General features: G+C 36.1%; 2 protein-coding genes and 1 long non-coding RNA gene across 3 annotated transcripts; 1 reads left to right on the top strand and 2 right to left on the bottom strand.

Moving 5' to 3' along the window:
• Positions 1-113: 113 nt before the first annotated feature.
• Positions 114-6,356, bottom strand: LOC131737670 (uncharacterized). The gene is made up of 12 exons (XM_059027990.1): positions 6,256-6,356; positions 5,688-5,751; positions 5,475-5,585; positions 5,131-5,181; positions 4,540-4,806; positions 4,362-4,415; positions 3,629-3,772; positions 3,204-3,272; positions 2,510-2,587; positions 2,357-2,401; positions 1,949-1,987; positions 114-1,701 (listed from the first exon to the last, which is right to left on the bottom strand). The coding sequence occupies exons 2-12, from the start codon at positions 5,739-5,741 to the stop codon at positions 1,321-1,323; spliced, it is 1,293 nt and encodes a 430-aa protein (XP_058883973.1). The 5' UTR covers positions 5,742-5,751; positions 6,256-6,356; the 3' UTR covers positions 114-1,320.
• An 803-nt stretch (positions 6,357-7,159) lies between these two features.
• On the top strand, positions 7,160-11,408 carry LOC131725467 (uncharacterized). Its single transcript, XR_009323373.1, has 3 exons — positions 7,160-7,275; positions 9,718-9,851; positions 10,705-11,408. It is a non-coding gene; the product is annotated as an uncharacterized LOC131725467 (long non-coding RNA).
• A 10,129-nt stretch (positions 11,409-21,537) lies between these two features.
• Positions 21,538-24,738, bottom strand: LOC131718615 (uncharacterized). Its single transcript, XM_059014539.1, has 3 exons — positions 24,649-24,738; positions 23,646-23,696; positions 21,538-22,775 (listed from the first exon to the last, which is right to left on the bottom strand). Exons 1-3 carry the CDS (start codon positions 24,697-24,699, stop codon positions 22,242-22,244), a joined length of 636 nt encoding a protein of 211 aa, XP_058870522.1. The 5' UTR covers positions 24,700-24,738; the 3' UTR covers positions 21,538-22,241.
• Between the last annotated feature and the right edge of the window lie 1,427 nt (positions 24,739-26,165).

Below are 26,165 nucleotides of genomic sequence, written 5' to 3'. Positions count from 1 at the left end.
GTCTCACCATTAGTGTGTGACTCATGGCTATTCCAACACAGCACTGCCCGTTACACTTAAAAACAGATTTATTTCACCGAATGTAATATGCATGTTTACTATAACAATATAATCTGCACATGTGAAACCAATATAGTGAATGGAACTGCAACTGGTATGATTTATGAAATCGTTTTGTTAGCTACAACAGCTTTAATGGCAGTTACTTGGTCTTTCAAGCTGTTTTTAGAAATATAGTACAAATACATTGTATTCATTCAGGTTTCACTACATCAATGAACAAATTACTGTATGGAACACAACCTGTCCATTTCTTATGAAGTTGTATGCATATTTTTTTAAGTAGGACTAAAATGCATTTTGCAATAGAACATACAATGTTACAGCTTTTAACACAATATTTGTAACTAACAGCAGCGTTGTATTCATGAGTATAAAGTAGAACAGAGAAAACATGATCATGTTATTTTGATCCTCTCCTTGCAGTACAAAATGTAGAAAAGAAAGTTCACCTAGTTTTTTTTTTTTTAATTATTATTAAATTACATTTACTAAAATATTGGTCAACTAAATAAATATTTTAATGACCATAGCTTAAACCCACTGAATATGTAAATCCCAGTACCAGTATGGTGGTTTGTGCATACTGTGGTTTATTAACGCATAAAGTGGATTCAGTTCATGACTAATGGAATATCAATTACATACTTACTGATTGAATATCAATTGATGCTATTACATTGATGACATTATCTGGCCTAGTGTAAAATGATGTAATCTCTGAATTTCAAAGACATTACACAACCATGTTTTATGCTTCCATGCATTCTTCCATTTTCTAAAGTTTATTATAAAGTGAAATGTCATTTTTTTTGATTAAGAAAATTTGAAGAAAAACAAAACAAAACAAGTTGTGCTTTCAGGAAATTCTATTTAAATACATTTTAAATAGCATAAGGTAAATTGTGTTACATGCATACAAAAAGAGAATAACCTTGATATTCAAACAGCTTTCATTACACATGCTGTAAAGGTTAACATTTAAAAACATCAGCTTCACCATGTTACAAAAAATATGAAAATAATGCAAAGGGATGAGATGTCTAGTAATTTAATATCTGAATACTTACAATGAGTTACACGACCTGTTTAAAGCCCTACACTTTGAAGACTGCAGCTGTGTTAGTGTGCAGATTAAAAGAGTTTCTTTCGTAGGGGTGCATGCTGTTGGTAGTATAGTAGTTGACATCTGGCATTTTGTTTTCTGATGGCTCTGCAGCTGCTATGGTTGGCTCTTGGGGCAATGGATTGCACTGTGTCCTATGCTGCAGCTGGTGAGTTGCCTGGTGTTAGCATCCTAACCCAAGCTGGTGTGGTCAATCCTGCAGTAGGCAGTTTGGATTGAGGGGCTGGCTGGTTGCCTGTCTCTGACATGACTGACAGGCTTCCTTGACCTGTAGGAATAACTTCAGGGATAGTGGGGCCTCCTCCCTGGCCTGCTGGGCGAATTTCAACAGTTGGCAGCCCAGCTTCAGGTGCGACTGGGTTGGTTCCCTGACCTGTTGGGACACCTCCAGCAAATGGTACGCTGCCCTCTGCTCCTGGTACACTTCCGCCAAAGCTTGGAATGCCGCCTCCAAAAGCTTGTCCAGCAAAGCCAGGGATGAATCCCGCAAAACCAGGTGAGATGCCACCAGCAGCCTGTCGATAACACAGAACAAGAATACAGCCTTCAACACTGCAGTGTATGTTTAGAAAACACTAACTTACACAGATTCTTTCACACCACATGATACAAGGCAGGAATTGATTTGCTTGGCATGACGTAGTGTGTTGTTAAGAATTGATATGAGATATACTCTAACCTGTTCTTGCTTCCCAAGAATCATGCTTTCATAAAGATATTCCTTGTTTAAATTGAAAAACAATAGATTTAGTATTTTAATACCTGTAACTCTTCAGAGCTTACACTTCCAGAAGCATCACCCTAGGAATTTAGGAAAAAATACAGCTTAATTATTACTACTAGTTGCTTGTTTTATCTGTTAATAATGCACTCATGTTATTTGTAAAAAATGATCCAACATAAAAAGTTTAATTGATTAATGTCCTTTAAAGCAGATAGATAAAAAAAAATACTGATAAACCAGGACTAGTGTCAGTAGTTTCATATATGGTTGTCTTTAAAATGTGGCTTTATCAGCCACACTGTCATGAATAATGATATTATTGCTATCATAATTATAATAATTAAAAGTACGGTAAAAGCTCATCCCCAAACATGTAAATGTATAGAATTCATGCAGTTTGGTTACTTTATATATTACACTATGAAAATACAAAATGCAACATTTACCGCCATTCCTGGCTGAAGCTGTATGTAAACAAGTTGTGGGTACATCTGCATGACAAAGTAGACAGTTTCAGATTAAAGTCATTATAGTAATATTGTGCATTTAAATTCATATAGGTGCATTTACCATGAATTAGCTGCTTTATTAAAACATACCTGCTGTTGCTGTTCCTGCCCTGGCTGTGCCTGTTGTTGTGGGAATGCAGCAGGTATTAGAAAATTGTAACCAGGGAACTAAAACAAACAAAAAAAAGTGTTTTTAGATACCGGTATTTTAAACAAATATGTAATATGATGCGTTTTTCACATACTAAAAGAAAAAATAATCTGCAAAATGTTGCATGTAAAAAATATACTGTGTTTTTCAGTAATGCTGTGAAGTTTTGTTTTTCAGCTGTCTGCGCTGCAGATTGAATAACAGTACATGGGCACCACCTGCTGGTAAACTGAAGCATTGAATGTGCTGTGGGTAAGCTCGAAGCAAAAACACACAAGACAGTCTGCATCTTTACAGAGACAATCAGCAGCTCATTTGCACACCTTGAAGTGTTTTATTGCACTTATACTGTAAGCGGCCTATAATATAATATAATATAATATAATATAAGGAGCATGCAGTTGTACTGAGAAAATTGCATGGGTTGAAATCATTTTCAGCCAATCAGAGCACTTCGTTTGTCCGGGCCATTTTATAGCATGTACTGCCATCTCCTGGTTAGATATGGTGCATATCTTGAAAAGAATAAACTGAAATCCTTAAATCATCATTCTACGCTGGATTGCTGTATACTGTATATTAAACTATTGAATAAACAGTGCACAGAATATCTTCTAGCACATTGCCGAGTACCTGTGGTGTCTGGCCCTGTTGAACAGGCTGGTAGTGCATCATTGGTAAAAATCCAAAAGTAGGAAATATCTGTGAAAAAATGGAGGGGGAAAAAACAAACTTTTCTTTTTTGTTTGTTTGTGCGCTTAAAACCCAACAACTCACAGGGTTATTATATAAATAACATTCAAAGTTAGAATTTCACTAGAATGAACCCAACCAACTATACATGTTGTTATTTAAGCACCGTCAAGCCATAATATTCTATATTTTAACATTACTACTGTGCTGTTTTTATTTTGAGTTTGGTAATCTTTCTGTTCAATTTCAAGATAAGAAAAAAACAAAACAGACCACTCTATCAAGCTGGTAAAATTCCAATCAGTGTCAATGAAAAAGTAAATAAGAAAGTGCCCCTAATCCCCTTAAGAACCACAAAGACTTACCTGGGGTTGCTGGCCCTGATGTCTTGGTTGCTGCCCTGGGGCATTTGGGATCTGGATCTGGTGCTCTGGTTGATCTCCACGTTGTCCTGGCTGTTGGTCCTGTTGTGCAGGCTGCACTGATGCCTGAGGTATAGCAGGAACAGCCTGGAACACAGCAGGGTTTGTCATTGTAAATGTATGCATGTATACAGCTTGTATTAGGTTGTGTTTTTTTCAATAAGGTCTTACAGTCCTACACAGTGGAATGGGTTTGGGACACATCCAGAGATTTCACTGAATTACTTTTCGTAGGCTACAACAGTGCTAAAGAATGTGTAAAGTTTAAAGAACAAACTTTGAACTTTCCCCCCTTCTGCTGGATGTATTGTATAATACTACTGTACATTCCCACTATAGGGATGGATATATGACTCCAATTGCATAGCAGTTTGATCCATTCCTGGTTTTACTATGAGTTTAATAAGACACACTTGAGCTTGTTCCCTATACACCGGGGCTAATCAAGCACCAATTAAAACCTGGAATATGTGACATTGCTATGCAGTGGGAGTCTTATTTTAATCCCTGCCTCTATTTGCACTGATAAGCAGTCTACTGTCCATTATTGTTTGAGGATTGGTGAGATGTAGGCTGTTCAAAATGACACTTTTGGTAAATACTTCAAAATATGACCAATGCGTCTAAATAGTTAGCAAGCTTAAATATGTCTTTAATACTAAAGATTTAAACTTACTGTTGACTGCTGTGGTGGAACCTGATGGAACAAGACTGGTGATTCATATTCATACTGTGAAAAGGGAATAGATAAGGTAAGGGGGCGTAATGTTTCATATTTAACATAATGTAATCACATTTACAATATGTGTAAACTGAAAACTTCATATGGTCATATTGTTAAAAGGCACAGCTACCTGTTGATTCCTGTTTATCAGCCTCTCCTGTTGCAGTCCAGGCAGGTACTCTACTAGTTGAAAATTAGGAGGTAGTTGAGGGGACGATTGAGGGAACTGTGGGGGTTGTTGAGGGTACTGCTGTGGGGGAAACTGAGGAGGAAATTGTGGGGGTTGCTGTGGAGGCCTCAGAGATGGGCTTTGACCCTGGGGCTGCCATGGTGGCTGCTGCCCTGTTATCTTTGGGGGTAAGGGCTGTGCTGAGGGGAGGTTCAATGAGGGGAACATCTGAAACAAAGTTGACATTTTTTATTATTAGAAATACAATTCATAAATATCATATCAATAAAATTCAACCATACACGACCACTGAACTACACACGTTGATATTTACTGTACCATAAACCCTTCTAAACTTGTGAATTAGTAGTATATCTGTACTGCCTTTAATTGTATTACTTTATTTGCCTATTGATAACTTTATTACAGAATGCAAATCAACTTTTTGAAAGCACGGCGGGAATTAATCAAATGTTACGATCATTTGTGAATGCAAAAACAAAGGCATTTCCAGATCAATAAATTGAAGGATTAGAAGGGTGTATATTTTACCTGAGGGTGCTGTTGCTTAAACCTTTTATAACGAGCAATATCTTGCATCATCTAAGAAGAAAAAGCATATTTTTTAAACAGTGTTATGATTTTGCAAAGACATGTTTGCTTGCTAAACCATCGCTTTATTTCACTTGAGTTTAATCATGGGGTTCTCAACATCAGCAAAAACTTAAAAGTGACCAAGCACTTAAAATGATTGGTAATAAATATTTGGAAGAATTATTATTATTATTACAAATGTTGAGCCATTAGCCACTAGCATCTTACTTCAACACACTGTAGGTGTGGAAATATTGGTTGAGTTCTTAATATACAACTTAATCTGAACAGTTTTTAATTACCTCAAGGCTGATACTGGGATATCTCAGCATGCCAGGCTGTGGCTGCTGTGCTTGCTCCTGTGCTTGTATCTGTTGCTGCATCTGTTGATGCCACTGGTGGTATACCTGAAGCTGAAAACACGTAAAGAGATATATTGGCAACTTTTCTGGGAGCAAAACTCATTGGAATTTACTGATACAATTAAAAAAAAGAAGACGACAAAAAGTACTTACTGGTACACTGCATGTTGTACCTAAAAGGCACATTAGGATAACTACAGCCTTCATTGTGGTTCAACTGAAATAAAATCAATGCATTAGGCCAACACTAAAAGAAGGTTTGAACTTCAGAGGGAGATGTATTTCATTTTGTAACTGATTATTGAAAAATAAAAGCTCTGTTGGCAAATGTAACCATACAGGTTTCTAAAATATTTAGCATTGCAGATCAAACAAAAAAACGTCCTTCTGACACTTTTATCTCCCACGAGGAGCTCAGAATTTAAACTACACTTCCAATTCCGTAACAGCAACTACACTACTGTGAAATAGAAATGCCTACAGTTAATTTCAGTACAGATAGCATCTTGGATTTATTCAACCTTCACAGGTAAAATTTCTGAAATGGAACAGGTTTATTTGAAAACAATACATCTGTAAAAACCTACATTACTTGGCAAAGTTAAGATAGATAAATGATTTTTTTTTTAAATAATGTGTTCTAATTTACAATATATCAACAGTTTAGGTATATCATATATCATATATCATAATCTAATCCGTACACATTTTCAATGTTTACCTTGTTTTGGAAGTTTGGAAAAAGACTCTCCCAGATAACTGGTTCACTCGATTGAAAAAGCTTCTTTGCTGTCTGTATGAGAATCCTTCAATCCAAGAGGAATTTAAACCCAGTCTCCTGGAGAGAAGAACCAATGAGATTTAGCAAAAGAGTATGACCTCATAGACACTTTCCCTTCCACATGCAGGGATTTTGATACAGACAACCTCTGATTATACTTAATTACATGTTGTATTATCTTGCAATACAACAGGTGTCTAAAAAATGCCTTAAACGTGACAACTGAAAAATTTCAGTCACTGGCTGGAAGGTGACACCTGAGTTGCTCTGGTGGCAATTTTTTTTTACAGTAGATTTTTATATTATGTAAAAACAACTTTAACTGCATGCACAACAGTCATTGTATTCTTATTACTGGTAATATATATATTTTGATAATTTGGGTTTCTTTTATCAAGGAGTAATATGGCCATTGCATAAATCAATAAAATACGACCCTGACAGTAACCTAACCCCAACCCCAACCCCCAAAATAAAAATATTTAATATATATATAACAACCGGCATATATATATATATATATATATATATATATATATATATATATATATATATATATATATATATATATATAGACACACAGACAGTAGATGCCGGTTGTTAGCAACCCTGATAAAGGCAACTTTCGATTACTAACCACATTTTCACGGGAACCAATCCCATCCCATAGACTTTAATGTTAATGGATTTCGGATATTAGCAGCTGTCTGCCGCTTAATGACAACTTAGACTTAGACGTTTCTATAGCCGATAAAGTTCGGATTCTGGAGGCACTACGTGAACCCGGTGCTAAACAAGTACGGGTAGCAGTAAAGTTTGGCATCTCAAAATCTTTTGTATTCCGCATTTTGAAATTGGCTACAAAGCTGCACGCAAAATTGAGCGTCATTTACAACTGGAGGTGGCGAACCGTAAAAAACAAACAACTACTTATTTTAAAATGATGCTTCTGTATTAAATGTAAATATGAATACCAAGTTTGTTTACTGTTTTTAAGGATACTGATAGTATGTCATTGTAGTACTATGCGTACAATACACTACTGTGATTACCTTTTTGGTTTACACATCCGTGTAGTATTAGTAAACAGTTCATTACATCGTGTTTATTTTTTAACACTGTAATGAACCAAGACGTGTATTTCAGTGCGCTGTTTCTACAACTATAGTATACGTAGTTTTTTCCATATACATACACTTGGAAATGTGGCTTTTCGCTTAATAACAACGTTCGGTTAATAACAACTTTTTGCTGGGAACCGAGAGGTTGCTAATAAGCGACATCTACTGTACGTGTGTGTGTGTGTGTGTGTGTGTGTGTGTGTGTATATATATATATATATATATATATATATATATATATATATATATATATATATATATATAGTGACAGTTTAGATCAATTGACCTCGCTATCTTTCATTTATAGCATGTGGTTCAGGTAAAAATTGATAATTGTTTCAATATTTTTTTTATTAACCTCGTATACTTAATCAATTATAAGCTTTATGGATGATACCAGACAGAATCAATATGAATAGTGCATATAGTCTGTAATAGTAAACATATTAAGATTCACAAGGTGATTAAGTAATTTCCTTCAAATTAGAGGTTGAGTAAGCTTAACAGTTATAATTATTTGTCTTGGGTAGAAGGAATGCTACTACAAACATTTTGAATTTCCTGTTGTAGGTGAAACTAAGGGCATAAGCAATGTATTTTGCACCACTTAGACTCTCAGTGAGAAATGCAACTTGTGGCGTTAGGGGGGCTCCCGAGTGGCGCATCTGGTAAAGTAGTCCTCCGACGCTGTAGCTCTGGGTTGGCTGCATGGCAGGCCTGCAGAGTGAAAAGAAGCGGTCAGCTGACGGCACACGCTTCGGAGGACAGTGTGTGTTTGTCTTTGCCGCTCCCCAGTCAGCGCAGGGGTGGTAGAAGTGAGCTGAGCCTAAATACAATTGGACATTCCAAATTGGGAGAAAACTGAGTAAAATAAATAAGAAAAAAAGTGTGTGGTTTTATAAAACAGTGTCAAGTGGCAATCAAATCTAAAATAGTTATGCATCCATGTTTAGAGGTTCAGGTATCAGCCTCACTGTTTGTCTACTTAACTTAATGTCTTATGTTTTACCTTACAGTATTTATTCGATTGAGTGTTTTGAAGTTTTGGCTGCATCAATGGGGGACTGATTGTAAACCCAATAAATAGAAAAGATATGTAAATAAGCTAAAGTTGTAGTAATAGTCAGTCACATCTGGATTTCACAAAGACATCTGGGATAGTTTTCTGCAATGGTGACTACCAAAATTAATTATATTTTAACAGAAAAACTATTGTTTTTAATGCTAAATGTTGGTGCTTTGACTAAGGTTGGTGGAATTGTAAGCAGTGCTTTTACACATATTGTTTATTTATTTTATTGCACATTTCGTTTTAGTTATTAATACACGTTTTTGTAGGACAACTATGTAGATTTCACTTTATTTATTTGTATTGTGTGAATTTGAATTTCACTGTGTGTTTGTTTATTTATTTACACTGATTATTAATTTGTTTGACACTGATTGTCACTGCGGAAACAATTCCGCTGCTGGACCTGATAATTGATCACAGGTGTTTGTAATAGTAATTAACTGAAAGCTTGTTAACAAATCTCGAACGGGTATAAAAGGTTTAGGATTACAGCTGGCGGACAGACTGCTGTTTGTGCGGATCTGGCGCTGCTCTTCTCTCATTTTAAGGGGAGGATTGGGCTGTGTACGTGAGCTGAAACAGATCAACTACCTGTATGGTCCAGTGTTCCAGTCCTTTTTGCTGGCATTGATCTTGCGGAGCCTTTTATTTGAAGAAAGGAGAAACCGTCTTGGCATTTAAAGTCTTATAATTGCCCTCCTTTGTGTTTTTATAAACGACCGTGGTGTTTTCTTGTCTATGTTTTAACTGTATGACTTGCTGGGCATTTTAATTATTTTAAGATTACTAGTATTTTAAGATACGCGAGTTTAGAATTATTGTTGTACCAGTGTCTCTCCTATTCCCCTGTTTTGCTACTAGTTTACTGAATACATCTTTGTTAATTTCAATATACTCTGTGGTTAATGACTCCGTATGTGTGTTGTCCCTCTACCCCTTCCAGTGCCAAATACAAAGAACCTGAGCGGAGGTAATCTATTTATCTGTGTTGTTTTTATTTTGGGTGTTAATTACACCCTGGCGTAGTCGGACTACAAATTAAAAATTTTAATCAAATATTATTATATGCTTTATTGTTATCCCTGGTTGGTTTCTATAGGGTGCTTGCCACAGAATTGTTGACTTAACCATTATAATCTGTATTTCACTTGCAAGTACTACCTACCATCCAATGGAAAGCATAGCAGAATTAATGTCTCTTTTGGTTAGTTCACCCTGGAAGAGCTGAACTGTAAAGAAGGGGTGACAGGAAGATCTAGACAGCAGAACTGAAGCCCTCTTCCAAATACAATAGCCTGTGGTTCTGATGTCACTTCGTAAGAAAGGCTAATGGCGAGACTGAGGTAAGAAGTTTTTCCAAATATGTTGACTGAACAAAACCTTCCTCTAAGCTCCTGACTTCCAAAACCTTAATGCCTAAATCAGGACTATGACCGTTCGGCCTGGTAATGTTGAGCTTTATTTTGAATCCTCAAAGTCAAGCAGATACTGTCCAAAACACAGACAAAACCAGGACAAATTTAGTTATTTTGTCCGGTGATTAACATTTTTTATCATTATTCACAACTTTGAACTTTTTTAGGCTTTGAACTTCAACAAGGCACATAGGACAAGTCTGTTTTCTGAAGTATATATCTCAGGTTCCATGGGAATATAATTAAAAAATATATAATTTATGGTAATGTTGTGCCGCTGAATCAGGTTAACATATTTAACAGATTTTTGTGTGATTGAATAATGTTTAGGCTCCTTGTCCTCCTGAATCTGAAACTTTTATTACATTTGTTCCAAGAAAATACAGATACCTAATAAGAATGCCTGGGACATCTACATATAGGCATCTGCAGGTACAATACATCTCAATAGGGTACTATTAGTCGTACACACAAAAGCCCAAACACTGTCAGATACACAAAATGTCTAACAAGCTTAACTTTAACAGTTCCTTTAACTACAGAATACGTAAATAAACTAAACACCTTGTAAATAATGAAGGTGAAATGTCTTCCATCTAATATTATCATATTGACAGAGAGCAATCAACCTTGAAGCCAGAAAATATTATCATAGTTGTTTTGCTATTTAAATAGTGTGTTGGCTGAAAAGCCCCATAAAGTCTGGTAACTGATAAGATTTTTTTGCAATACCTGTCAAATTTCTGTTTACCTGACTAAAAAAGATGTATGTTTTATTCAGGCAGACTTGTAACTGGGACAGACAAATATGTCACTGAAGACCGAAAATAACATACACAAAACCAGCCATAATTGAGCCTTGAGGTATTCCATCATTAACAGGCTTGACTTCGAACAGACATTACCTATACTTGGTCCTACTTTCTTCCTGACAGGTAGGATGCAAGCAACCACATAATAGCATATTATTTAAGTTAGGGGATTTCTCTCTAAGCATGAACAGGCTGTGATTCACAGTTATCCATCTTTTTGGTTTGATAACACCAATGGTGTCAAGATAATCCTGTTATTAAAAAAAAAAAAAAAAAAGTTTGATAGAAAGTTTATCCTTAAACCTGCTTTCATAAAATTGATTTTAAAAAAGACAATTGTTCAAAATGACTTTTTGTGGCAGTGAAATAATGAACCCTATTCACAAAGCTTTATCTTGTGAGTTATCTGAAGTATGTGTTGATGGTGTGGCTGACCTAAGGAACTGCACATGCAAGTAGTGTGTTGATTTGAGTTGTATAAATAGTTTGTTGAAATGTATAAGTTTGAGGTTTAGAATTACCACCCTAATAAGAAATGTGTGGAATGTGGCCAGGCATTATAATTGATTTATTGATTATCAATGAACCCTGGCCACATGCTATGCAAGAGGAAAATCGGTTCCTTTGTTCTCAACAAGCTGGAGATGGGTGAGAATGGTCCATAGCTGGTTTCTGACTAGTCTGGTAAGGTAAGAAACAAATGATTTGTGCATATTACTATAACATACATTAAAATAATAGTATGTTGTTAAAAAAATAAATCCTATACTGTGTTAAATTGTTTAGTTCCATGTAAGCAAATTAAACAATTGTTTTGATCCTTAAGTTTACTCCTAATTTCTTAGCAATGAGTGCTGTAAATTAAAATGTGGGTTGTTGTGGTTACTTAAAGAGACAACCAAAACTGTACATATAAGACTTGTAAAATAATTATCTGCAATTGCTCATTCTGCTGAAGTAACTTGCGTATAAATGTAACCTACAAATAGTTGCTTCAACAGTTGCAAGAAAAGGTGACTGAAAGTTTACTTGTGTTCCATGATCTACTTGATAAAATTACATTGTAGTTTTCATACAACTGAAATTCATTCACGAATAAACACCAAGGCGGTCTTGGGTCACGCAGAGGGGGACAAAGCTACTTGCCAGTAGCTGCTTCAGAGATCGAGAGAGGAGAACCACTTTGATCCGGACACCAGATCCAGGGACTGGTCTATACTGGGGAGGGGGTATGAGTCCTTCTCCATCACATCGTTCAGGTGCCGGTAGTCAACGCAGAAGCGCCACTTGCTGTCCTTCTTGGGGCTGTCCGATGGCTCAATGATGCCGGCTTCTCTCATCTCTTGGAGAACCTGTTCTGTAGCCTCATGACGTGCCAGTGGTTGTTGGTGGGGGTGCAGCTTGATGGGACGGCCGCCCCTGTCTCGATCTGGTGTTGGACCAGATGTGTCCGCCCCACGCTGACGGTGATAGTGAGACAAATTTTATGGCAAGTAAGAACCAGTATTGCAACCTTTTTTGTAACTTGTTCATGCATGTACTGTAACAATTACAGTTTAAACACAAACTCACATTAGTAGACAGCACTTGTCTATGATAAAGTACATAAATGGTCTACCATAAAAGAGCATGTAGCTATTAAAAAAAAAAAAACACCTCATGTCTAGGTAGTTCCTGTAAAGCATGGGACAAGCCATGACCATATCCTAAAATCAATTGCACTCATAATATTCACATTAGAAATGCAGAAGATTGTTAGGTATACTAATCACATGTGTTATTACTAGATGTGTTACCTTATTCAGTTTGCTTAAAATTGCAATTATTGATAGCTATGCATGTAAAAGCAAAAGAAATGCAATTCTATAAAGTTTAACCACACCCAAATTTACAACCATTATCCAGGTGTTTTGTGAAATTTGTGTTTATTACTTTAGTTTAATATATCTTGCTGGGGAATATAGTGGAGTTGGGTGTTGTGTTCCAACGCATACATATATCTCTTAACTGTTATTTTTAAAAACATGGGTTTACATGGTTGTTTTATTATTTGTTGATGTTGAGTACTTTTTCACAGAGAAATGAAACTGCTGTAGACCCAACAAGTTTAATAAAAAAAACACAAGAGCAACATGCTCCTGTGTCTCTCACCATTTGTCAGCAAATTACCCTTTTACACCTCTCTCTCTCTCTCTCTCTCTCTCTTTCTCTCTCTCTCTACACATATACACTTGAAGTATATAGGGCTTAAAGCAATTTTTTTGGTTTTTACGCTGTGTTATTTGGGAAAGAAATTACTGCACTATAAAAGTCATACCAGTATTTAAGTAGAAAACATAAAACAACGGTTTTTATACTGACTAGACATCAACTGCGGTTAAATATGCCATGATAAAAAGATATGCTGCAACTTGAAAGTTGCTTAACATGTTATTAGATGCACATACTTTTTCAGACAGGTATTAATTATTTAAAATAATGCAAAACAAATAAAGGAAACTAGGACTTGCCATAGCTGTAATGCATGTTTCTGGTACTTAGTAATTTTTTCGTTTTGAATAATTTTTAGATGTCTACAAGTCTAGTGTGTATGTGTGTGCCACTGCAGTATGTTCTAAATATGAATAACCATGACATTGTGCCTCATACACAAGTCACAGATTCAACTTAATACTGAAAAAGAGTCAAATTGCTATGACAGTAACACATGACACCTTTCATATCCACCTTATTCCCCTGATCAGTTCCCACCTATTTTCTAAATTAAAATCATGTTAAAAAGTTGCCAGTTGAAAGACTACCAGACCTTCTAAAGGTCACACTAGAAAACCTTTTGACCAGCCACCCAAATAGTTCTGTTAACATCCTGACAACTTTTTACACTTATAAAGTCTGTTTCAAAGCTCTTTTCAAATGCTCTTCCTGCAGTAATCCTGCAGATCTGAAACCCCAGGGCACTAGAGCTTTGAAACAGACTTTAAAGTTATGTGTAAAAAGTTGTCAGGATGTTAACAATGAAAAGAAAAATTACAGGCACGTTATTTAAACAGTTGTAGCAACATGTGGGGACGTGGAACACTATATTTTTCGGAACCCCGATACTCTTTAAATAATGTATGTTGATACAGCTTCATTCTTGTACAAAGGAATCTGTTGTGAAACGCTTGCATCTAGTTGTGTCAGTTTTAATACTTTTTATGGAAACTAACTGTATAACATAATACAAATTTTAGCTGGCAGGGAACATTTGGGGGAAAACAGACCTTAGTTCAGTTAATGCAGGTAAACAACCAACCAATGAATGTGATTATTTGTTGGAATTTGACCCTTACAGTATGCTAATTCATTTCACAAAGCGAGTTGTAATGTGTTACACGTCCAGCAGGTGGCATTGCATGACCAAGTTTCTGTACAGTACGAATGCAATAGTTAAATTGTTTTCTCCTGTAGTTTTTTTTTTTTTTTTTCAGTGTTCACAACATAAAATGTAAATCTTACAATTTAAGGGGTCTGGCAAGATAATGGCAACCCCCACGGTGTTGTGTTTGTAAAAATGTAACTAAAAATGCATCTGATTAATACACCCATCAATATTTTCCTTGGCATACATACAGTTGCGCTGTTCTGATGAGCCCCAAAAAGGGCGAAACATGTATGCAGCTACTGTATTTTGACTTTTAAAACGCTGTGAATGTAGAAGCCGTTAGGCAACTTTCACGCGATTTGATTGGCTCTTGTAATGCTTTATTTGCATATCTCCCTACAACCCATTTGTTTTTGAATGTATTGTTTTCACTCACCTTAACTCAAAAGCTACTTGTTTTTACTTACTCTCCTGAGCCTTTCTGAAGTCACAATACAGTTGCGCTGTACTGATGAGCCCCCAAAAGGGCGAAACATGTATGCAGCTACTGTATTTTGACTTTTAAAACGCTGTGAATGTAGAAATCCGTTAGGCAACGTTAGGCAACTTTCACGTGATTTGATTGGCTCTTGCATATCTCCTACAACCCATTTGTTTTTGAATTTATTGCTTTCACTCACCTTAACTCGAAAGCTACTTGTTATATATATATATATATATATATATATATATATATATATATATATATATATATATATATATATATATATATATATATATATAAGTATTGCCAGGGGAGTAGCTAACCTTAAGTGTGATAGCATGTTGTTGAATTGAAAAATACAACCATTGCTGTGGCATGTTTACACTTCCTAGTGTAACCTGACAATGGGTACATAATGGATAAACATATTGTGTATATATGCATTTTAATATTATGAATATCTGTGGGTTACAGTTATCTTCCTGGAGCTGTTCATTCCTCAACCAATATCATTGGCTAACAATATCAGTTTCTTCCCTGTCATCAGTCAGCAGTATGAAATAAAGCATGTTTCCTAAAACACACAGGTCCCCAGCAATCAGCCCACTCGATTGCAGGACGAAATTTATTCTAACACATTGAACAGCACTAATTATATTTTGTGGTGTACTACCAGAACAACATATGCCCTTATATTGGATTTGCACCCCAATATGAATCTTCAGAATAGTAGAAAAGACTGTTTTCTTCTTTGTTTTCATCTTCCACTTTGTCCTTCTGTAATTTTATTTTTATAGGGATGGGTATTACCATTGATTTTTGTATTATTGTGCTTAGTTTCTTTTTTCTTTTTTTTTTTTAAAAATAAATATTTAGTTTTGATACAAGTAGTGATCTACAGGACAGTCCCAAACAGATCTAGAACTTGTTCAAGTGTATACCAGCATCTCTGTTTCAGTGTACAGCAATAGGTTATTTGTTGAATAGGTCTTGGTTCAAATGTCTATTTCTTCCACATTTAGATTGGCTATTCATGTGTTATGTATAATGCACTCAATAATATCTCTGATAGACTGGAATCACTATATGTTGTTACTGACAAAAGTCACTGGAGGGAGGCAGAAACCAAATTTTGTTTGTTACAATTTTCCATATACGCAAACACACAAGAACTAGCAGGCTATTTATAGCAATATTACATTCTGCTATATATACAATAAACATAATATAATGATAGTATACTTAAAAAATGCAGTTCTTATAGCATTTTATTTTTGACTGATGCATTTTCTATAATGCAGTAATACACTTTTATGTGACTTTTTTTTAGAGTTTAATGTTAAAGCATCAATTGAAACATAGCTAAAACACAATCAAATATTTAAGTGTTTCCTTTCATTAAATACTTTAATCTGTATCAGGAATTGTAGTAACTATTATTCCATATGTTCCTTTAGAATAACATTACTTATTACATTTAATACTGGCCTACTGGTACAGATATTTTTAAGTAATTCATGTTTAATATATATTTATTCTGTGCTATTTAAATTGCAAGGATAAAGATTACATTATGATATTATGAAGCCTCCTACCAAAAAAAAAAAAAAACATAAACAAAGCACATATTTTATGGACAAGATGAAAAGCAGATACTATTTAAAGAGTAAGTAGCATAATTGTGAAGAATATAGCGTTAGACGTCCCCACATGTTGCTACAAATGTTTAAATAATGTACCTATAATTTTTCTTTTCATTGTTAACATCCTAACAACTTTTTACACTTAGACCTTTAAAGTCTGTGCCAAAGCTTTTCAAAATGGCCGCTCTAGTACACTGGGGATTGGTTTTCATTCCAACTGAGCTCTCAATCACTTAACTAGATCCTTAATTTAAATGGTAATTTGCTTAATTATAATGTTATAGCTAACTTGAAATCTGCAACTGTTTAAGAGCTGAAAACAACTTAAAAGGTATATTTATTATCAGTTCAATTAAGGGTCTAGTTAAGTAATTGAGAGCTCAGTTGGAATGAAAACCAGCAGACACAGTGGGTCCCCAGGACCGGAGTTGAAAACCACTGCACTAAATCACAGAGTGATTTACAAAAACAAACAAACAAAAAAAACATAACAAGTGCTCTGGCTTTTCTGTTCTGTACCACATCATGGATCGTTATTGCTTTGTTACCTGTTTGACAATAATCCTTACACTATCAGTGCACTAGAGCGGCAAATTTGAAAAGAGCTTTGAAACACACTTTAGTTATAAGTGTAAAAAGTTGTCAGGATGTTAACAATGAAAAGAAAAATTACAGGTATGTTATTTAAACAGTTGTAGCAACATCTAGGGACGTGTAACACTATATTTTTCGGAACCCCACTACTATTGTGAATCATTTTGAAAACTCAGGCATAATATACCTGTAATTAATTCAGGCAGAAGCATTCTGTTGAAGATTTAAAACTGAAGAGAAATAGCATCTTCCCTCAAGTGTTTTCCCGCAACAAGATAATATAGATATACAGTCACCACCGCTTAGAACGGGCGTGACTCCCCCACAGTAAGAGATGGACGGTATAAACTCCCACACAATAACTTGACATTCAAAATGTCTCCCAATCACCAGTACAGAAATCAAAACAAACAAGCGTGTATGCGATTAAAGACACTCATAACACTATTAAAAAAATGATTAAAAACTATTAATGTAATAAAAAGTAAGTGCAAAAAAGTAATGCAAGTGCAGAAATGTACAGAACAGGTAGGCTGCATTACTGCAAATTGTTTCCAGCGAAGAACTCTGTGATACGCATCTGGCGGTCAGTTTTATATCCAGATGCTGCTCCATAGCACGCCAAAGTGTTAAAAGTGCAGCACGCACGCTTACGTGTCTGTTTTAGGCAGAGCATCCTGGTCGCCAAGGTGACACAGTTGAGAATCTTACTTCTGATACCCCCTCTGGTGTTGTCAGTTTCAGTTTTGGTTGTATTTTTGTCAGCACTCTCCTTCTTAACTACAGAAAACCCAGGTTTTTTGAAGCAATGTTGCATTGTTTGCTGACTGACATTTATTTACAGTATACGCTGAATTTTCATGCTGATGCACATAGCTTTTCTTTTTCCAACCATGCTTGCTGTTGCAGTCAGTGCTGTTTTATCAAACTGTAAACCTGACACTGTGTACAGGGATTAAATAGCCAAGGTGGTAATTGCTCAGTAATGAGGTGCAAACAGCTGATTGATTGACCTGTTAAGCTTTTACTACAGTAAAGTGCTTCCTTTTGCATTGAAATCTATGTTGATGGCAATGTAACCAGGTGAAAACAGCTGATTGGTGGATTAGTAAGAGCGATTACTACAGTATAAGAAGTGCGTTTGTTATTTCAATCTATGTGAATGGTACATAATCAGTGATAGTTGTAACTATCACTGACACTGTTATCTGCTCCACTGTTATTGAATCGTATTTTGTCACACTTGTACTTGCTAGAACCAAAGTCATTGTATTTTATCTTGCTCTTAATTGTAATGTTAACCTATATGTGGGGTTCAGGGGGCGGAGCTAGGGACCAACAACCTATCATATGCTGTCATCAATTAAATCCACCTTATTTAAACATTAGTCACCTCTACCTAGCTGTCTTGTGTTTTTCGTTTTGGCATAAACCTAAGTGATTTCAAGACCCCTCAACTTTCGTATACCTCAATAATGGAGTACTTACAGCAGTTGTCATCGGATTCAGAGGATTCCCAGGATTTTCTGTCATTACCAGATCATTGCTTCAATCCAGGGTCCATCCAGTCTCTGTTTTTTCTCCCCTTCTGGTATTTCAGTTACTTCTGATCAGGCTCCCGATCAGGCTTTCGACCATGTTCCAGTTCAAATGTTGCCTACCGTTCCTGCCACCCAAACATAAAATCTGCGCTGATCCAAGCGACTTCGGCCTCAGGACGCCCCTCCGGATCGATTGTTTTGGAAGGATTGGCCCATGAATAAATTGATAAAAACCCTCCTTAAAAACGGTAATGCGATTCCGGCAGGGAGTGATAGAGAGTCTCTTTTTATTCTCTATTGCAATTCAGTCTCAGCAGAACCAGTCTTTCCTCCGAAAAAACATAATCAGCCGCGCCCAGCCATTCAGCGTCCTAAAATAGACAGCAGGCAGTCTATTCCGGATCAAAACTCCCCCTCAACTAGCACCGCTAACCAGCAGCCAGCCATTGAAATCCAACATTCTCAAATATTTAACGAGATAAAATCATTTATGCAGCCTTTTGCCGATACTCTATCTTCAGTCCGTTCTCAACTGTTGGATCTAGAAAAAAGGGTGTCTATTATGGATCAGGGAAAACAATCTACAGCGCTGTCATTAATTCCAGCATCAAATACTGCAGTGCCGCCTACAGCTTCTTCCTGTCCAGCCCCAATTTCAGCCAGCGAAGCAGATCCTCCAAAATACAACCTCGCTACTGCATCTACATACGGATCCTCCTCTCCAACTGCAGCTAGGCGTCACATTATATCTCCACAAATCAGACATAACATTCTCGAAGATTTCCAAATTCCACAGTTTGCTGCCCTCAGCTCTGCAATATCCAGCAGCAACGCCACAGTTCAATCAGCTGATTTTCAACTAAATCCAACTATTGATAAACTTCTTAATTCAGCTCAAGATTACATGGCATCAGCACTTGCCCCATCTACCAGATCCTCATACTCTACAGGTTGGGCATGTTATGTAACTTTCTGTTTACAAAGCAGGATTAATCCTACTCCATTCAACCAGGACTGGATCATGGAGTTCATAGTGCATGCAAAGGACTCTCTACATCTGGCACCAACTAACATCAGACTATATTTGTCAGGAATTCAGCATCAATTTCGCTTGATGTCCATCAATTCCCCAACTCTATTATCAATTCCAGCGGTTCGTCTCCTTTTACGAGGAATTTCCAAGTGCTCTCCGGCTCCTTCTTCTGCTCGCCTGCCTATTTCTACAGATATTCTCAGTAAATTGATTTCAGTTCTCCGCCATGGCTGTTTTTCTCCATTTAATGATTTAACTATGGAAGTCATATGTCTGTCTGCATTTTTTGGATTTTTGAGATGTTCTGAATATACAGTTCCTTCTATTGCCAGCTTTCCTACCCTCGGTATCCGCTGCAGTGACCTCAAGCTCATCCCAGATTCTCATTTCATCTTATTTCTTCGCATTTCAAAAGCAGATCAACTGCGGCAAGGACAATGTATTCAGCTTTCTAAGATCAACTCTCCTCTGTGTCCCTTCACTTCCATGTTGAAGTACATTGCAGAACGCAAAGCCATTTCATCCTCCGACCCTTTGTTTATCAATTCAAGCCGGTCCATTGTATCAAGGCATTGGTTTTCAACACACCTTTCCACCGTGGTATCCAGAGCAGGTCTTCCTTCGCAATTCTACACTCCTCATTCATTTAGAATAGGGGCAGCTACTTCAGCCGCAAAAGCCAACATGTCTCACCCGAAAGACGGAGCACAAGGAGGTTAAGTGACTTGCTCAGGGTCACACAATGAGTCAGTGGCTGAGGTGGGATTTGAACCGGGGACCTCCTGGTTACAAGCCCTTTTCTTTAACCACTGGACCACACAGCCTCCTTGGGAATGGCAAATGGCAAATTGCAAACGCTGTTTGCCCGAAATAAACGCCTGCCCGCAATAACCCTGGACGGTGTAAGTGGTGGATACTATATATATATATATATATATATATATATATATATATATATATATATATATAAACATGGGTTGGAAAAATAACAACCTCTGATTGGTTAAACAGCATCACATGACCGTGCAACTGTCAAGAGTAGACACACAACAGTAGACGAGGAACAGCTAAGTGAAACAGAAGAAAACAAAGATTGAAAAAAATACAAAAAAACTGCAGCATGGGCTTAAAGATTAGTTTAAAGACAAATATATGAACATTCATTTTAAGGAAATAAGTAAAAAAAATAAAAAAAAAAATCTCAACATCTGTATATATATACAGTATACATATATAATGTGTGTGTGTGTGTGTTAATTATCAAGACCTGAATTTCCAGTGCAAGGAAGAACAATTCCAGTGAAAGTACTCTTGCAGGTATAGTGTTTTAAACTAAAACATTTGTTTACTCACAGTATATTGTGCCTACACACTAGCAGACCTACCATCCTTGATTAACATCCTTTGTATACTGTACATTGTGACCAGCAACAGTTTAATTTCAAAATAATTAGAAGAATGTGTAACATCTAGTACTTTCAACCATTTTAGCATTTTAATATACTGGATTTAATAGTTATTTAATTGACTAACTCTTTCTTGTTGAGAACTGAACTTGCTCTATTTAATAGTTATTTAATTGACTAACTCTTTCTTGTTGAGAACTGAACTTGCTCTATACATGTAATGTCTGAGAGTTGTCAGGAAATCTGTTCTTTGTTAAGTGAGGAATTGCTGACTGCCTGCCAAGTCAAGATAGGCTGAGACATATTGGGTCTGTTTTTGGAGAAAAGAGAGATAAGGAGAGGGGGATTCCTCCTCTTGTCTGGGGAATGTGTGGGTTGTGCCAAGTAGAGGGTGGGGGTTAGGTTGGGTTGGCATATTGGAGCACTTGCTCACATTTGGAAAAAAGGGAAGAGAGGCGCTGACAGCACCAACTGTCCTGAGCTAACAGCAAATGGGAAGTATTGCCTATTACATGGGAAAGTATTACCCTATTATCTGTTACTATGCATTAGGGCTAGTTCATATACTCCAGTAGTAGTGAATGTCTCTGTATAATTTTGTATGTAATTAATAAAACCTGATTACTGTGACTTGAAATTGTTTGTCGTACCTGATGCTTCTACTGTCATGGTCTCAATAGATGTTAAGGAAACAGTAGGCCTTGTTTTCTTACAACTGACTTTAATAACATTTTGACTGGAAATCTTTCAAACAAACTTTAAAAATCGTCAAATAAATATTAAGTGACACACATTATTTATTTGGTTGCAATAATAATAAAAAATAAAATAATAATAATAATAAAATATTTCTCTGGTTTGTGACAAAGGGATTGCTCAATTTGAATTAACCTTGAGTTAATCCTCAACCAGTTTTTTTAAATTGTAATACCCCAAGTTATATATGTTGAAAGAGGTGTCTCAGTGTGCTTGAGTAGGTGTATTAGGGAGTGGTGGGAAAAGACTTAACAACATAACAGTAAACAAGCATAGTAGAATCTTACATCACTTGGATGATTTCTATTTCAATTTAGTTTTTGATCAAGCTAGTAGTTACTCGCCCAACAATTGCCACCATAATCAGACTTTGATTGGCCAACATAATCAGGTGATTGTGTGTTTGTGAAGGGACAGAAAACCACAGTTGAACATTATTTGATCCTGTGACTTCTAAACATCTGCTGTGTCCTAGGATACAGTGTAGGGCTGCTTATTACAATGTCAAAGTCAAAATAAATCAGCATTTTAATCAAATGGTTGTGTATTTCCTAGAGAATAGTACTGGGATAATTTTGAATAACAGACAAAAATCGGGTATAAATCAGTAAAAACCGACTTCCACTTAAAAAAAAAAAAAATTCAGAATAAACCAGAAACGCAGAACACTAGTAAGTATACAGCACTACTTTTCATCCCCTCTTGGTGGGCCTGGGGCAGGAGTAGGAGCAGGAGCAGGAGCAGGAGTGGGAGCAGGAGTTGGAGCAGGAGCAGGAGTAGGAGCAGGAGTGGGAGCAGGAGCAGGAGTGGGAGCAGGAGCAGGAGTGGGAGCAGGAGCAGGAGTGGGAGCAGGAGCAGGAGTAGGAGCAGGAGTGGGAGCAGGAGCAGGAGTGGGAGCAGGAGCAGGAGTGGGAGCAGGAGCAGGAGTAGGAGCAGGAGTGGGAGCAGGAGCAGGAGTAGGAGCAGGAGCAGGAGTAGGAGCAGGAGTAGGAGCAGGAGCAGGAGTGGGAGCAGGAGTAGGAGCAGGAGTAGGAGCAGGAGCAGGAGCAGGTGCTGGAGGCGGGGGTACCGGAGCTGGGGCTGGAGAAGGTGGTTGTGGAAAAAATGGTAGACGAGGAAAACTGGGTAGAAGTTTTAAAAATGGTATCATCAAATCAGGATATCGATAGCCAGGCCTTGGACATGGTCTTCGATGCGGCAGGTAATATGTATAATATGACTGTAAAAAAGAGATTAAAATAGGAATTCAGTATTGACTCTCGTAAACCTGAGACACTTTTAATTGAAAACGTTACTTTTCTGCATGTCACTATAAAACAGGTAAATAATGTGTTTCATAAACCAGTGCTGTATATATGTTTTTTTTTTTTTTTATCTACCCCCTAAGGGAATAATTTCCCATCAGCTCTTTTACACTGCAAACTTGCCCCAGTAATATAATAACAACACTGCCATGAGTCAAACAGAGCAGGCACCATCAAATGCTTTTTATTCATTGTCAGCCAGATTGTTTTACACTCAACACTACAAGATTGCACAGACATTTGAAGCTCAGATTGTTTCCAGTATTTTTTTTTTCTTTTTTACAATTTACCCCAAATACCAGTTTAAATATGAATGGATTAAGCTGTAATGACTTTGACAGAGAACACAAAACAGGTTAAGCCCTGCAAAACAAAATCATTTGTTTGTGAATAGCAAACTGAAAAGAAAAACGTTACATTCTGATTCTAGCTACTGATAAATTATTCTTAAGGTATTCCATTTTGGTAGGGTACAGATGAAATGTGGAATACGAAGCAGTGATTGCAGGACAGTTAATATGCAAGAAAGGCATGGGAAGAGGTTGTGGACTAAACAACCATAAAGCCCTGCTCTTTGGTGCTGAGAATCAAGTTTAATAATGAGTTTGGCAGTTTTTATCTGGCGTGTGTTTTGAAAAATTACTGCACAATGACATTGAGGCTCCTTTGCTTTCACTTGTCCCCTACTAAAATGGAATAACTTAATTATTTATCAGTATCTTTATTTGCTATAAAAAAAGGACATTAGGAGACTTTAAAAAAAAACAAAAAAAAACATTACTTACTTGTACTTCATCACTATAAGAACGACTTGCCCTTCTTTTGCCTTCAGCCATCTACAAATTATAGAGATGTACAGTTACAGTGACAGTCTGTACCAAAAAATGTTGTATCCTTATAAAATGTTACTGTAGTAAAGGTAAAGCAAAGGAAGTGTAGTAAAGAATAAAAAAACAATAGCAAATGCAAGCAATAGACATGTTCTGGTAACATAATTATACTTTAAAAAATGAATTTTACATACATGTTGATATGTCAAGTGTATGTTTTGTACTGTCTATTTTTAAATGTTCTGGGGCATATTTTGAAAATGTTTACTGTAGTCTTTAATCAACTAAACATCTAAGTAATAAAATTCAAGGGCTTATAAAGTTTTTCTCACTGTTCAGGGTTTTCAAAACACACACCAGATAAAAACTGCTGAGACCAAACTCATCATTAAACTTGATTCTCAGCACTGGCTTTATGATTGTGTAGTCCGCAGCCTCTTCCCATGCCTTTCTTGAATATTGTTTTATTTTCCTTTGGTCTTTGACTCTAACTGTCCTGCTCTCACTGCTTCATATTCCACCTTTCATCACACACAGTTTTCAAAGGATTCCATTTGATCTTAAAATGATTCCATTTAAATTGCAACAGGATCTCCTCAACAAAGTGATTCAAACAGTTTGTCAACTGAAAAGGGAAAAGCAGTAAACAAGTGTTTCCAATAAATTAGTAACACTTTGTTATCTTTAATTTGACATATAACTTGTGTATTTCATTATTTAAATAGGTAATAATCAGAAATAGACAAGTAAGTCACCTCACATGTAAAACAGAGAAAAAAAAGTGAGCAACTCCCATGTAACCTGCCTTATTTTACTATACATATTGGATAATACTTGGTAAACTTTCTGTACTGTTTTTTTCATTCTAAATAATTATATTAATTTAAATAATAAATACTACTGTGTAAAGGTAATTAAGCTTTAAAGGTATGTATAACATTGTATGGAAAATACTTACAGAGCCAGGTGAAACCACCAAAATTAACATTAAGAACACTGCACTCCTCATCTTCTATAGTCTGAAATGGGCAGTAATAAAATAAATGAGAAAAACTGTTATTGAAACAAAAATAAATAAAAAAAAAGGAATATAGAGATGAGAGATATGAACACTGAAGAGGAATGTATGGCACTACCACCTCTTTACTTTTCCGTCTTTATATTTGTAAAATACTATCCTGCATCAATTTAAAGTCTGTAGCCTTTAGCAAGGTTTGGTATTCAATTGGTAGGATTAACAAAATAAGCCCTCAATGCTATGGAAAACAACAATATAATTAATTATTAATGATAATAACAATACAGCATTTTCTGTTTGTGCAAGTGATATTGAGGATTACCCCACACTTTATTACTAGCTTATGCAAGAATGACTCAGATACTAGTCACCTTTAAAAAGAAACAGAAAATGAAAGATTGTATTTAGATGGTCTAGAAGAGGCTTGATTAACAAAGCTCCTGATTAGGCGAGCAGTAGACCATGCACCTTGACAATGCACTTCTTCAGGTGGGGGAGATACCCAGTATTTAAAAAACAGTGAAATAACTATATACACATGAGCACAAGCTGAATAATTAATGTGCAACAGCAAGGAAAACTTTTAAAGTCAGCTCAGGTATTTCCCTATAGGTTCTAGGGGGCAAGTCGATCAAACTAACTTCTCTGTAGGTTAGTACTGGAACTCCCCTTACTCTTGACTTCCCTCAAACTTCCCTGAAGTGGATCAACGTTAAGGATAGTGTTGAGCTGCAGGGAAGTACAAAATATGCAAACTGCTTGGGGTTATGAGAAGGGAGGAGAACAGACAATTGTTTGTTTTTCCCAACCCCCCTATCCCCATTGGATAAACTGAGACTGCAGTAGTAAAAACAGAGTGCTACAGTACATTTTACCATTCAAAATACTTTTGTTTTAAAAAAATACCATCTAACAATTCTTAGGGCATTTATCTGGAAAGGAAGCCATTAGATATCATTGACACATGCTTGCTTTACAGTATTTCAACACTCACCTGATCAGAAGCAGCAACTTATAATTTATGTAATAAATCAGATAAAGTGCTGTCAGCTGCATCTCCATACGAGAGTACCGGTAAAGTTAAAAGTAAAGTTTAAGCTGTACTTAAACAAATGTGTGTTTATATATATATATATATATATATATATATATATATATATATATATATATATATATATATATATATATATAATATACAGTATATACAGTATACACACACACACAAGGTCCATAATGCCTGGTAATGCCCAATGTCGATGGTCTTATTGCTTTTATACTTCAATGTTACAGCACAATTATATTTTTTATTTATTTTAACTGTATTTATTTAGTTTTTCCAGCAAATATATATTTTGTAACTATTATCAAGTCCTATTGTGAATTCTTGATTATGCGATTAGTCATATAACGTGAACCTTTCTAGATATTATAATGTCTCAGAAACCAATAAATATTAT

Source organism: Acipenser ruthenus, chromosome 1 (genome assembly GCF_902713425.1).
Source record: "Acipenser ruthenus chromosome 1, fAciRut3.2 maternal haplotype, whole genome shotgun sequence".
NCBI lineage: Eukaryota > Metazoa > Chordata > Actinopteri > Acipenseriformes > Acipenseridae > Acipenser > Acipenser ruthenus.
Note: the sequence above shows the minus strand (reverse complement) of the source record. Positions and strands in the feature narration are given on the sequence as shown.

What these genes read in the sequence shown, in the direction of transcription:
- LOC131737670 (XM_059027990.1), bottom strand. Translation starts at nt 5,741, where the DNA reads ATGAAGGCTGTAGTTATCCTAATGTGCCTTTTAGGTACAACATGCAGT. An exon ending in TGATAAACAGGAATCAACAG is followed by an intron (nt 4,416 to 4,539) that starts GTAGCTGTGCCT and finishes CCCTTTTCACAG; the next exon opens with TATGAATATGAATCACCAGT. An exon ending in AACAGGGCCAGACACCACAG is followed by an intron (nt 2,588 to 3,203) that starts GTACTCGGCAAT and finishes TGTTTGTTTTAG; the next exon opens with TTCCCTGGTTACAATTTTCT.
- LOC131718615 (XM_059014539.1), bottom strand. Translation starts at nt 24,699, where the DNA reads ATGAGGAGTGCAGTGTTCTTAATGTTAATTTTGGTGGTTTCACCTGGC. An exon ending in TGGTGGTTTCACCTGGCTCT is followed by an intron (nt 23,697 to 24,648) that starts GTAAGTATTTTC and finishes TATAATTTGTAG; the next exon opens with ATGGCTGAAGGCAAAAGAAG. An exon ending in CTTATAGTGATGAAGTACAA is followed by an intron (nt 22,776 to 23,645) that starts GTAAGTAATGTT and finishes TCTTTTTTACAG; the next exon opens with TCATATTATACATATTACCT.